Below are 14,821 nucleotides of genomic sequence, written 5' to 3' on the forward strand. Positions count from 1 at the left end.
TTGATATTAGAGGAATACTGGCTTCATTGAGGAGTTTGGGAGTTCTCCCTCTGTCTCTATCTTTTTGAATAATTTAGGTAGTATTGGCTGTAGATCATCTTTGAAGGTCCAGTAAAATTCTGCTATGAATCCATTTAGGTTTGTGTTGATTATTTTTTAGTCAGAAGGCTTTATATTACTGTTTCTATTTTCTCATTTGTTATGGGTCTGTTTAAATTTTTGATCTCTCCTTGATTTAATTTTGGTGGTCCCATTGAGTTTAGAAGCTTGTCCATTTTGTTTAGATTTTCTAATTTAAAAGAGTATAGGTTTTTAAAGTATTCTTTTATAATGTCCTGGGTATTTTTGGTGTCTGATGTGATGTTTTCCATTTCATCTCTGATTCTGTTGATTTGAATTTGCTCTTTCTTTTGGTTATCTGGGCTAAAGGCTTACCTAGCTTTGTCTTTTCAAAAATTTTATATTCGTTTATTCTTGGCAGCATTTTATTTGTTTCTATTTCATTTATTTATGTTCTGTCATTAATTTTTTTTCATCTGCTCGATTTGGGTTGGGTTTATTCTTGCTTTTCCAGATTCTTGAGATGTATCATTAATTCATTTATTTGTGCTACTATTGTTTATTTTTTTAAAGTACATTCTTAGGGCATAAATGTCCCTCTTAAGATTGCCGTTAATGTGTCCCAGAACTTTTATTGTGTTGTATTATCATTTTCACTTAGTTCTAAGAATATCTTTCTTTCTTGATTTCTTCTTTGACCCATTTATCATTCAGGAGTGTAGTTTTTTTTTTTTTTTTAATCTCCAGGAGTTTGTACAGTTCCTAGAGCTTCTTTTGCTGTTGGTTTTAATATTTATTGTATTGTGGGCTGATAGAATATATAGAATTATTTCAATTTTTTTTGTATTTGTTGAGGTTTGTTTGTGCCTACTATGTGCTCAATTTTAGAGAAACATCTATGGGCTGCCAAATAGAATATGTATTCTATGGTACTTGAGTAGAATATTCTGTAGTGTCTATTAAGTCCATTTGGTGTATAATATCCTTTAATTCAGGTGCTTCTGTATTTATTCTATGTCCATTTTTCCTGTCTATTGGAGAGTAGGACATTGAAATTCCCTACTATTACTGAGTTTGTGTTAATCTGTTTATTGACATTCAGTAGTACTGTTTATATGAAATGTGCACCAGAGTTTGGTGCCTATATGTTCACGATTCTAATGTATTTGTGGTCATTTGTTCCCTTGATCAGAATGAAGTGCCTTATTTCTTCTGATTGATTTTAATTTAAAGTCTATTTTTTCAGATATTAAAATTGCAATGCCCACTTCTTTCTTAGTGTAATTGGTTTGGAATACTATTTCCACCCTTTAACCCTGAGGTGGTACCTATACGTGAAGCTGAGTTTCTTGTAGACAACAAAAAGATGGATTTTTTTCTTAATCCATTCTACTATTTTGTGTGTTTTTTTCCCAGGGAATTTGGCCATTGATATTTAAAGTTTTTTATTGAAAGATGTGTATTGTTACTGTCATTTTCTGTCTGTGTTCTTATCCAATTTTGGGTTTCCATAATTATACCTTCATTAATTTTCTTTCTGGAGCCTCCTGGATATGGTCCTTCCTTTCTTCAGTTCTTTGCATTCTTTTGAGTATTCTCTGTAGGGCTGGTTCAGGTGACATGAATGAATTCTTTCTGCCTATTTGAATCACAGAAGATTTTTCTTTCCCTTTCTACTATGATAGAGAGTTTTGCTGGATAAAGTGTTCTTGGTTTGAAATTTACGCTCATTTTAAATTTGAAAAACTTTGTTCTTAGCTTTTTCAGCTTTCATACTTTGTGTTGAAATTCAGTTGTAATTCTGATGGGTTTTCTTGTAAATGAAGCTTGTTTTTCCTCTTGTAGCTTTCAGTGCCTTCTTTTTGATCTGTACATTTACTGTTTTTACCATGAGATGTGGGGTTTCTGTTGTGGTTCTGCCTGTTCGGTGTTCTGTGTGCTTCTTACATCTACACAGGTATGTCTTTCCTTTATTTAAGGAAGTTTTCTTCTATAATCCTTTGAACACCATTGACCTGAGATTCTTCTCCTTCCTCTAGTCCTATTGTGCATGGATTTGGTCTTTTCTTGGTGTCCCACAATTCCTGCACATTATATTCCTGTGTTTGTCATGTCTATTGGAGAGAGTGTGGTATTGAAATACTGTACTATTACTGAGTTGGTGTTGATCTGTTTACTGAAGTCTAGTAGTACTTTGTATATGAAATTAGGTGCACCAGAGTTTGGTGCTTGTATATTCATGATTCTAATGTATTCTTTGCTTGAGTGTTCCAATTCTACAACTGTGTCTCCAAGTCTTTATACTCTGTTTTCCATTTAATTCTTTCTGCTGGAGAGATTTTTCCCTATTATTTCAAATTGGTTTACCGAGTTTTCCAATTCCATTGTCATTTTAGGTTGTATTTTCTTCAGTATTTCTATCTCTTTTGTGAATTCACTTCTCAAGTCTGACATTCAGTTGTGCGTATTTTCATGAGCTTTAGTTAGGAGTTTGCTCCTATCTTCTTTGAATTCTTTGAGTTGTTTATGTGTTATTGAAAGTCATCAATTTGTTTGGTCTTGTTTATGATTGTTCTTTTAAATTCTGTGTCCTGGGGTTCCTGTTTAGTTCTCATCTGTTATTGTGTATGTATCTAAGCATCAGTAATGTTCTCTTCCTTGCAGACCCTTTTTAATCTATATTCCTTGATTTGATTAACAAATCTCCCTCCCCTTCCCCCTTCCTCCTCCTCCTCCCCTCCTCCTCCTCGTCAGTCTTCCTCCTTCTGCCTCCCTCCCTCATTCCCTCTAATTTAGCTCAAGCACATTATATCTGAACTCCCCCACACAAATATCTATTGTACTTTAGGTTAGGGTCATCGTTAACTCAGTTTTTTAATGGAATTCAGTTCACTGTAGCAAAAATTAATTCTGAAAATTGATGTTAGTAGGTCTATTTCAAGCCCCAGTATATGAAACCAAAGTCAAAACAGACTCCAGATAAACATTTTAAAGATTGCAAGAAATGGTATACATTGGGGACCATTCTCATTCTTTACTGTTAAGTGACCGGCATTTGCCAGCTCCTCAATAGGTCAATCATGATTTCTGGAACTTTTTTGCTCTTTCCTCTAGATACAAATGACTTCTGATGACTTTTCTCTGGAAATGTTGGCGCTCCCTACACATCTAGAAATTGGGGAAAGAAGAAACATGTAAGAAACAAGAAACAAGAGAAAGGCGATGCAGGGAGTACAAGGAGCGAGGAAGAAACAGGGTCAAAGTGAAGAGAAAACATACAAGCCCTTAGTTTCTGGTCTCTAGTCTATGCCAGTAGCTGCCCTGGAGCCCTGGTGTAACCAGGCAACACGGTGCCATAGTAACCGCAGACGCACGCTCCAGTGGGCCTTCAGGTGCCAGGCCGACTAAGGGGTGAAGGGTCCCGGGATCTCGCGAGAATTGCAGACGAGAAGGCGCCGCCTGTCCGCGGGCAACCTTGGGGATGGCGGGGATCGCCGGTTCGCGTGGGGTGCCCCCGATGCGGGTGCTGGAGGAGGCGCTGGGCAGTGACCCGATGCCCGGGGAAGACATGGAGGAGGCGTTAGCCACCGAGGGGGCTTACTACCTGGAGAGTATCCTTCTGGTGGAGCCTGCACGGGGCCTGTGGGCTCCCCGGCGGATCTCCCCTGCTGGTCCGGAGTGCTCCCCGCCCTCTCCTACCAACTGCCGAGGTCCCAGGTGGAGGTGTATCCGCTGCCCTTTGAAGAGGAGGGAGTCCTTCCAACTTGTAGGGCCTTGTACTCACTCAATACACTTAAGATTGAGGACTGCTAGTTAGGTTTAGGAACTGACTGAAGTCAACTTTGATTTAATGCTTCTAAATAAACCCCCTAACTGTCAGAATACCGTTCTGATACATCAGATATTAAGAGATGAAGTGAGATCTCTGTCACTGGGTTCTAAAGAATGGACGCTCAGGCTGCCCCACCTATGAACCTGCTGCTGGTTCAATCATCCAATGCTTAAATGATTGGTCTCAGCGGGGTTTTCTTCGTGAGTAGTTCCAGTTTTGGGTATTTAATGATAGCAAGAGATGCTGGGAAGACAGCAGTGATGAGCAGTTATAAATGGAGACTCCAGAAAAATTGAATAACGTTATGAGGATAATTAGGTTCACTAATTCTTCAAAGGCCTAGAGCTTCCCTCCTCTAGGTGGGCACATTAATCATTCTGTATTGATGAGCAATGTTTGGGAGTAAAAGCCATCTAACGTCTTTCTTCCAGCAGATAAAAGATAGATGGCTATTCCTAAAGATGTCAGACTCAAAATCTATTATTTATTTTTTTGTCCAGTTATAGCATCCCCTATCCCCACCTTAATTCAAGATACGGAGATCCAGCAATGATTGATTTTATGAGTTTTAGCAAGGCGATTAACTTCTTCTGACTCGGGTTAAAATACATTCATTTTGGAAGTCACATAGAATTCAGTAAAAAAGATACAAAAAATATGTAGTATTGTATTGGATACAAAATATTTTTTGCAGGAAAGCATGTCTGAATACCTTGAAGTTAATATATGAGTGCTTCAGTGTTATAAATGAGGCTTTGTGCTGTTTTCATAACTCTAGCAGACCATCTTGTAATATTCCTTCAAAATTAAAAAAAAACATTCAGGTTATTCTTTCTGAATTCATCTATATCAAGTATAGTTTTCCAGTACCCTTGCTAGTGAATAGCAACAAAACATTTTTATTTTTGTTTGCCACAAAATGATTTCTATAAGCATAGTTTAGTTATTATCCTGAGACAAATAATTTTGCAGATATCTTTGTAAAATAAACGATAGGTTGCTAAATAATGAAACCTTAAGCAAAAAATCAGATTTACTGAATTCCAGCAAGATCCCTGAATCAAAACTGCCAACCTGTCGTTATTTACACACCTGTCTTACAAATCCTTCTTTAAATCACAGTTACAAATGTAACAATTCAAATCCTAAGTTTTCAGGATTTTATTATCCAATATGTTAAATATCTAATTTTTCTTTTCTTTTTTAAATCTCTTTTTGGTTGACTGATTACTATTTCATGTTTCATCTGAGAATAGCCAGGGAATAGCAAAGTCAAACACTTAACCAGTCAGTTTTGCTATATTCAGTGTCTAGGACAGATGTTTAGTCATGGGAGAGGCTTTAACTCTTAGTTAAAATGAAGTTTGAGGATTACTTGTAAATGCCAATTATCCGTGTATCCCTGGGCTCTCCTACATGCATAATTAAGAACTGACACAATAATGTTATTTGACATTGTTTCCTAAGTCTATTATGATAGTTGCTGAAATTAGACTTTCTTGGGTTTAAAGTCTTTAGCTCTCAGGCTACTTCTTGGGTAAACAGAAATTATAATATGCATAAATGAATTGGAAATCCAGTGTCCTCTACATATATCTGAAATCATATCTAACCTACTGCATTTGGTCCTGGATTTCTGTTATGACTGATGTCATCCCCCTTAGTACATGAGATAAGGACTTACCAGTATTGAGAAGGCTTTGAAAGAGGTTCAGACTTGGATTCTCCAGGAATCACCCTCTTTTCCTAAAGATTCAGAACATTATAGGCTAATGTGGCCCAAGCCAGTCACATAACCAAGATTCATCATGGGGGAAAATGTTTTCATGAATACAAACCTCACTGTCTTAAAGAATGTATTCAGGAAAAAAGATTCCTAAGCCCTTGACACCCTTTCCTTGTAACTTGCTACTTGTAACCAGTTACACTTGTTTCTCTTGTGCTGGTCTTCACTATATATAATTGCTTTCATGTTTTACACTTGCACTAGGGGAGAGGGCACCATACATCACATGGTTCTTAGCCTACTTAGCTGTCACCGAAGCTTTAGAAATGCGGTTAGGGAACGCACGAATTCCTTGTAGGACTTCTTGTGAGGAAATATTTGCAACATCATAAAGTATTTGGGGTTAAGTAATTGTCTCCCGAACTTATAAAGAAAGGCTGGGTGGTGTTGTCAATGAATTATCTATAAATCACAATTTGTATGAAGTTTGAATTGTACTAGTGACTAGAGGCTGCCTTTTACTGTTGACTGTGGCTATTCTGAAGTGCCCAGTTTCAACTGTCAGCTGCTAGTTGAGATGAATTTGTATTAGGCCAGCTAAAGGTTAATTGATTTTGGTGTTATTTGTCAAAACCAAAACCTTGCTCAGGGAAGGAAAGTGGAACACACGCTAGGAGAGGGGAGCATTTTTACCTCCCTCCCTTCTCTTGGCTCTCTGCTTCCTAATTAGCTTTTGATTATTTCATCTCTCTGTACATTCTAATGCTGATGATTTGGCATCTTAGATATAAGTTCATGTGTTTAAACTTGCTGGGAGCTTAAAAGGTCTCTCTTGTCCCCAGCAGCAGTTTCTTATGGCTGACTGAAGTTAAGCCAGGCTTTTCATCCCTGGAAATAGTCCCAGTGACTGTAACTGTGAAATGAAGCTTCACATCCATTTTGAACAGGGTGCTGAAGGAGAATGATAACCCACCTAAGATGCTTCTTAGATGTCTGTCTTCTTTGAAAAAAATTATTTTATGTGTTTGACTATTTTGTCTGCACGTATGTAAGTGCACCACTTGCATGCCTGGTTCAGGTAGAGGCCAGAAGAGGGTGTTGGATCCCTTGGAAGTGGAATTAGGCAAGATTGTGAGATTCCACGGAAGTACTGGGAACCTGGGTCCTCTGTAAGAGCAGCTGGGGCTTTTAACCACTGAGCCACCTCTCCAGCCTTATCTGTCTTCTTAAGTGACCTGTCTAGGTAGGTTTCACTGCAGGAGTAATGTTTGCTGAACTGTCATGAAATCTGAGCTTTTGTCATTTTTCATCTTATTGTTTTTAATGTTTTTTTTTTTGGTAGAAAGAAATGTAATTGAGTAAGTAAAAAATTTAGCTGATTAACAGACTTGATAGGCTTTCTTCTTTCCTTCCTTCTGCCTTGCTCCCTTCTAAAAGGATTTTTAAAAAGTTCTTTTTTTTTAAATATTACTTTAGATAACCTCCATTTCTAAAGTTATAAAATGGTACTTTGAAATGTTATATCATGGTAAAAAGATAATTGTAAACTCCATAGTAATTATGATCTACTCAATATACTTCCCATTTATCGTAAAGTTTGTCCTTTGATATTAGAATATATATCCTATATTTATTCAGATAAAAAGGATTGGCAATCTGAATGCAGACCAAGACCCATGTTACTGACCTGAGTGTTGAATATTGCAGGTATTAATGTCATGGACTATTTAGAGAGAAAAACTGTTTTGTTCTGTGTCCTCGAGTTTAGGCTATCTTTAATGAATCATCTGTGTATCTTTTTCAAAGAAGACTTTAATTCAGTAAATCCAGGTACGGACTGAGATTCTTGCATTGCTAACAAGCTCCCAAGGTGCTGCTGGTCTAAGGACCATAATTGTAGTAGCAAGCCTGTGGAAAAATATCTTGACTTGTAGCCATGATATTTTCAGATATAGCTGGGCACACTGGTACATACCTGTAATCCCAGTCCTCCAGGGGCTGAATGAAGCAGGAAGTTTGGCAGCTCCAGGCTAGCCTACCGACATAGGGAGACTGTTTCCAAAAACAATCACAAAATTTCCAGGTAGAAGACTGATCTCTAGCGCCCCCAGCTTTGGAGCTCCTGGCTTACCAGTTGGAGAGACTCATAATACATCGAGAACTGAGTGAGTCCTACATGTTGAAAGAAAGTTCTTTCCCAGCTGCTGAACAGATGCGTTGCTGCCACCGAGAACAGGAGTGGCCAGTAGCTTCCCCTTCTTGCCAATTCTTTTGGATCAGTAGTGGCTTTGTGTATGTGGTGTTAATAGCTCTCAAGACTCATGAAGACTTGGTGGTAAATGCTGCAGGAAGTAAGCAGCAGTGGGGAAAGAGATAGCGATAGGCAGGCCAGCCAATTATTTGTCATCTCTATCCATACTTTTCAGTTAACTTTATTTAGAGTGAAATTCTAAGAGAGGGAAGAAGACTGTTAATGTTTGCTATTTATAGTACTTTTATAGTCTGGTAAATAATATGTGACTGACAGAAGGATCTAGGCTAGATTTTCTTTTTTAAATTGTGCCTGTGAACATTGACTTTGAAATGATGGCAAAGATTGCAAAGTGATTTCTGCCCATGGAACTTTGAGAAATAATGTTAAATATAATTAGGTGTGTTTCATTTTGGTTCTTTATAAAGATGTTGTCCTGGCTATGATCACTACCTAAAATGTGGCAACAAGAGGCTGGTATATGGAGAACTTTGTATACTTCTCATATCTGAAAATTATTCAATGGTTTCTGGCTGTGGCTCATTTGCTGAAGAACATTATGTGTGATCCCTTCATACCAGCTGTTACCTCTGCTCCATTAGTGTGGCTGAACTGTCCCTCTGAGGCATATGTGTCTTCTGTGGTACTGTGATGGGGTGAGGGCTCCACAGCAGTTTCGGTACAGGTATTACATTGGCCCGTTTTCTGGTTGGTTCTACAATACCAGGAACTAGGGCACAATCTGCTAGTTTGGAAACCTCCAATCTCCTCTACCCATGGTGACCAACTATCAGGGAATGTTTTATACTGTAAAAACTTACAATCCCTCCCAAATTTCTTCCAGAACAAGTGGAGATGTGGTAGAGTGGAAGCTGTAGTTAGTTGGTGACTAGGTTGTGATGCCAGGATACAGAATCTGACCTGGAAGTGGTGGGGAGGGTGTGTGTGTGTCTGCTGTGGGATATGGCTCTAGGGCAGACAGGAAAGAAAAACCATAGAAAAGATGAGTGAGAGAAGGCTAGAAAACTAGAGGTAAAAACTAGATCTGACAGCAACAGACGGAGGTAGAAAAAAAAAGAAGTTTGGAACTACATTCAACTCTTACTACATTCTTTGAAAGAATACTAGGCCGATAGTGGGAGGGGAATAGTTAAAGGACTGAGAGCCAGCTTGGCATTATGAAAATGATTTTCAGTCAGAACACTGATTTTTTTCAGTGGAAAAAAACTCTTGGTAACGGTTGTGAGCAGCCGAATTGTATAGGTGTTTCTTAGTGTATAGGCTCACCTAAGAGATTAAATTACAGATGAGAAAGTTACTCAGTTAAAGTAGCAGTAAGGTAGAGGGTTTTATCTTTCAGACAATTGTTGAGAATTGGCCGTTTCCACTCTGGCAAGATTGCTGTCTGAAGAAATACTTTCCAAACTTTTTCACACATGGAATTTCATCAGTTCCTTCTTCACTCTGTATTTTAGGCAGTCCCACGGGCCAGAGGGAATCAATATCTGTATAATACAGTGTTCTCTTTATGAGAACCCAAGAGTATACTTTCTCTGAGACTTTGGAGCCAGAAAATACTGTACATCTGCTGAGCAGTTTATCTGTTTTTACTGGGTGGATCCTGAATTGACGTCTAGTTACAATCCTTTACCCCGACTGCTGTGAAGGTTAGAGTCAAGTCTGTGGCTTCAGGCTTAAAAGTCTGTGAAACTGATGGACTGTGCTACACCTTTGTGAGTCTTATTTCTCTTCCCTTTTCTCCTCCAATTTCCACATTCACTTATTGTTATATTTCCTGTGACAAACACATTTGTAAACTGCTGAAGAGTCATTTAGTATTAGCTTGCACATTTGCCCGTGTGTTGCTAGCTAGTTAGATGACAGATGCACACAAATATAATGTCCTTGTACAACTGTCGTCTGGCTAGCTAGGAGCGCAAGATATCAAAGAATATATCTGCTCCTCTTTTGGGTGTTTTGTCCTGTATTTGATCTTTTTTCTTATTAATCTTTTGACCTTGGTTAAATTGATGTTTGGCTCTGCAACCTCTGGCTATTTTATATTTCTTTCTTTCTGTGCTCTTCTGAGCTATTTAAATGATTTTGTTTAGCTGCTAGTAACATGCCACTGGGGGTTTGAAGAACATATATGTGAGTCTATTTCCTAGGGTATTGCTAACAATTTTCTTCTTATTATTATCTAATATATCAATATATTCACATATTCCTATTATGTCAGTGTAGAAAAGGAATGATGTGACAGAAAATTATTTACATTTGGATTAAAAAAACTTGTCTCTGTCACTCATTACTTTGTGTGTGACCTTGATAAAATCTCTTAATTTCCTTGATTTCTTCAATTTCAATTTAGAGATGACTGTTTTCTGTGGGATTTGATCTCAAAGATTTTTTTTTTAAAGTGTACTAACAGTCTGTGTGAAATATTTTCATGCTTTATGGAATTATAATTATTTTTCTTAGAATCTTATCATTAATCATTAAAATTTATTGCCTGGAATATTTGCTGGATAGGAGTTACAAGTGTTGCTTGATATTTCCAATGCTTTGAGGGCAAATCTCTCTCTCCACATTGCTCTGTCAACAGCCTATGCTGTGGCATCTCTTTCTCATATAGTCAGGGCATGACTTATTTGTACCTTTGAAAGTCTGTGAAGAAGATTTTCTTTGCTTTGGAATTTGTTATGTATAAGTACAAAGGATGACCCTGTTTTTCTGGAGAGTTACAGAAGGACTGCTGTTCATATCACTTTGGAGTAGCTGTTCTTGGAAGGAGTCTATGTTTCTACAGAAATGAGGATAACTTCCTGTTACTGAACCTCTGGGAATTTTATTTAAGTAAAAAAAAATTCAGAAAAATACAAATATAGGACTGGATAGCAGTTTAGAATGGCTTTTATATATCTGTTATCTTTGCCCATAGGGAAAAAGAACAAGATGTGCTCATCTCTTTCTAGAGTGAGCAAAAGTATAATAAAAAATAGTCGTAGAGAGTTTTCTGTAATCCAGACATCATTTCAGAGCTGTGTTCTTCTGTTGTCTCTGCTTCAGTTCCTGTCTCCAGATTCCTGCTTGAGCTCCTGCCTTTGCTTCCCTGGATGATGGGCTGTGAGCTAGAAGTCAAATAAACTCTTTCCTTTCCTAAGTTGGTTTTGCTCATTGTTTATCACAGCAACAGAAATCAAACTAGAACAGAAAATGGCATTACCTCTTTTAAAGCTTTTGAAATCCTTTGAGGTATTTTGGTTGCTGGTACCTAAAAGATGTCTCTTAAGTGATGCGCAATATTTCCTACCTCCTAGTGTTCATGTTCTGTTTTTGAAGTGCTGAGGATTGAACTTGCACTGCGGGACATTTGGGGACACTAACAACTCAATAGGCATTAGTATGAATGTCAGAATGCATGAATTCCAGTAAGGGGCTCTGGGATTGTGCTGATGGGAAAGGGGATATAAAGATGATTAAGATGTGCTGTATGAAATACACAAAAATTCAATAAAAATATACAAAACATAGTTTTTCATGGATTTAAGGCTATAAAAATAGAACTACTAATTGAAAATAATTTATTGTATAATTTTATTGACTATACAGAAGAAAAATTTGAAATTTAAATTACATGTATTTACAGAACTCATAGTGAGGTAGCAGGATCAATACTATATTTGGGGTCAAATCGATTTTTACTATGATAATATTCCATATATTTTGAGTTTAAACTTGACAGCCATTCAGAGGTCACCATAACTGAAACATCTGAAGACGACTATGAATATGAAGAGGTAACTTGCTAAGTTTCATTGTTAATATGAATTGTTTCATTTTCTGAAATAATAAGAGGTTTTTTTTTCTTAAAGAAGCACTAGGGTTTGAATAGAAGTAGCTTTTAGTTGATTATGAATGCTGTTTAAATGTTGTACTGGGAAACACATCTGTCTGTCTTGGTTTCCCTGATCCTTATTCTTCAGATTCAGCTCCATATCACCTGCTTGGTCCATGCCTTCAGAGACTGCCATTCCTGTCCAGCATCTTCACACCATATAGTTTGCTCTTGACAGGGATTCCAAATCTCCAGTGCCAGTTGACGCCCTGGCCTTTTCTTTCTTTCTACCCCAAATTCAACTCATAAATGTGCTCTTATCCCAGAGCTCTCCTTTAATTCATTATTCTCACCAAGACCTATCATTACTTCTTAGAATGGATTATAAAGTCACTTCTAGATGTCCGAAACTGTGAGTGAAACTGTGTGGAAGCAAACCCGACAGTGTGTGGCCTGGACGAGGCAGGACAAGCACAGGAAGTAGGCATGTGGTAAAATAGACATCATATGAACTATATGGAATTACTAAGTCAATTAAAATAAAGGGTATAGTTACTGGCACATAGGATAAATGTTAACTGTCTTTAATGTAAATAGCACCTATTTATTGCATTTTTCCAAAATTTTAAGACTTTCTAAATTTTATTTTGTAATAAACTAAAGATATTCTATGGCCACTTATGAAAATGTCATGCTGAAAAAGCCCTGATCAGGGAGAAGTTGGTGGTGTTTACATGGCATAACTTTTTTAAAAACAGAATTGTTAAATAATTTTCCAACGTAGTTAAATTTAGTCTCCCTTTCCCTTCCCTCCCTTTCTCTCTCTCTCTCTCTTTCTTCCTGCCCATGTTTAAAATTCCTGTGATCCACATTTGGGTCCGACTGGATCTCCATAGCACCCGCCAGTCCTGACACGAGGCACAGGTCTATAGCCGTGCTCACACTCACTCACACAGAAGCATACACATAGGCATAAATAATTTTTTAAATTAAGAAATATGTTTTAAAATTAAGAAATACACACATACATCTCTATTTCTCATCTATCTCTCATCTATCTATCAATCTATCATCTATCTATCTCTCTGTCTCTCTATCTCTCTCTGTCTCTCTACTATCTATCTATCTATCTATCTATCTATCTATCTATCTATCTGTCTATCTATCTATCATCTATCTATCTATCATTATCATCTATCTATCTAATCTATCTATAGAGAGAGGGAGGGAGAGTCTCCCTGTAGCACCAACTGGTCTGGCGCTTGCTGTGTAGGCCAGGTTGACCTCAATCTCACAGAGATCCATCTGCCTCTGCCTCCTGAATGGAGTGCTGGGAATAAAGGAATGTACCAGCATGCCTGGGCAGAGTATATTTCTTTAATGCTTTAATTTGTGAAGAAAATATCTGAAGTTAAATATAGATGGGTCCTCTCATATCAGCATTAATTAAAAAGGATCCTTTTTATTTAGCTGTAGAATTGACTTCTTCAGTGCAAGAGACCATGTGAGACTTTGCTCAATATAATATCCTATTTTTTAAGCTAGCCATAGCCAATTATAGTCTGAAAATACTGACTTGAAAATTCCAGAAATCAAGAATCAGTTTTAAGAGACTTTATTCCAGTACACTGTTGTGATTTTTCTGTTACTATTATCATTACTAATCTCTTAGTGTGCCCTAAAAATTCAACCTCATCATATATATGAACAATGGTATATGGAAGGTTGGAAATGAACTACAGTTTCAGGCATCTGCTGAATGTCTGAGAATGTATTCCTTAGCTAAGTGGGAAGTGTTCTATGTTAAAATTTGCCTTACCTCCTTTCCTTGTCTTTGTCTTGATCTAGATCCCTGATGACAATTTCAGCATTCCAGAAGGTGAAGAAGATCTGGCAAAGGCAATGCATATAGTTCAAGAGCAAGACACAGATATTCAGATTTTGGTGAGAATTTTGAACACCATTGCAGCCTGTAGTGTAGCCGGAATATTTTTAATACTAAGTTTGGAAAGTAATTTAAACTTTGAATATATTATTTATGAATCAAAGTATTACCACTGAAAGTAAGCTTTTGTGTTTACTCTCTGCAAACTCTTTCTCCACACAATGGCCACACATATGACATCCTCCCTGAGAGCTCCGATTAATGTCATAAGAGATTAAACCAAAAAATTTCAGCACTCATATTCAGAATCTAGAATCAATTAAAGATTATACAGTAGGCTTTATAAGCACTTTGTAGTTTTGTTTTTCATGGGAATATTCAAGAATGCACTGAATGCTTAATATGTCATGATATTTTCCTGTGCAGGCCATGCACTAATTTTGTTAAGGATGGGATAAAAATACCTTTTATTATAATATCAATGAAAACAAATAAGACTATTGACATCTCTATGAAATTAAACAGAGAATTAAAAATTAACCATAATTTAATAAGTTTAGCAAAAACAGGTTTTATAAGCACTTCATAATTTCATACCAACATTCATTAAAAAAGATATTTTTTATTTAGTCGCAAGTTTGACTTCTTCAGTACAAGATGGTATTCTAAACTTTGCCCAGTATTGTACTGGATTTCAATCTCTCCATATTTAGTAGACTTCTTTTGTCTGGGAATCCATTAAGTCTTCCAGTCCTCTGTTCAACTTACAGTTGAAAAAAAGCTGAAAGTGAAGATTTCATGAAGCCAAATTTTATTAGATTATGTTATTAATGCAGGGCTCTAGCTCATAATAAAATGTATTTTGGTTTTTAAAATAGTTATTATTTTTATTTTATTTTATGTCTATGAGTGTATTGCCTGCATGTATATGTGCACCCGTGTCGTGCAATGCCTATGGAGGTCAGAAGAGGGCATCAGATCCCCTGAAACTGGAGTTATAGACATTTGTTAGCCACCATATGGGTCCTCTGCAAGAGCAGCAGGTGCTCTTAAATGCTGGGCCATTTCTCCAGCCCCAATAAAATATATTTTGTAACAAATCCTGTGGAAAGGTTCCTTCTAGGAAGTCAAAGTGGGGTTTATTATATAGACTTAACTAGTCTATCAGATATCTCAATGCAATGATGTATGAATAATTTTAAGACAACCTTTAGGGTGAAGTCAGAGTA

General features: G+C 37.0%; 1 protein-coding gene across 1 annotated transcript in view; it reads left to right on the top strand.

Annotated features, from left to right (window-relative positions):
• The first annotated feature begins 3,529 nt into the window (after positions 1-3,529).
• LOC103744491 (sperm-associated antigen 16 protein) overlaps positions 3,530-14,821 on the top strand; it is a 619,142-nt gene continuing 607,850 nt past the window's right edge. The window contains exons 1-3 of the mRNA XM_017801372.2: positions 3,530-3,671; positions 11,623-11,669; positions 13,556-13,651. Coding sequence (XP_017656861.2) covers positions 3,542-3,671; positions 11,623-11,669; positions 13,556-13,651 — 273 coding nt within the window. The 5' untranslated portion in view covers positions 3,530-3,541. The remainder of the gene's footprint in view (positions 3,672-11,622; positions 11,670-13,555; positions 13,652-14,821) is intronic.

The sequence above is a fragment of the Nannospalax galili genome, unplaced genomic scaffold (assembly GCF_000622305.1).
Source record: "Nannospalax galili isolate Female #2095 unplaced genomic scaffold, S.galili_v1.0 scaffold281, whole genome shotgun sequence".
Lineage (NCBI taxonomy): Eukaryota > Metazoa > Chordata > Mammalia > Rodentia > Spalacidae > Nannospalax > Nannospalax galili.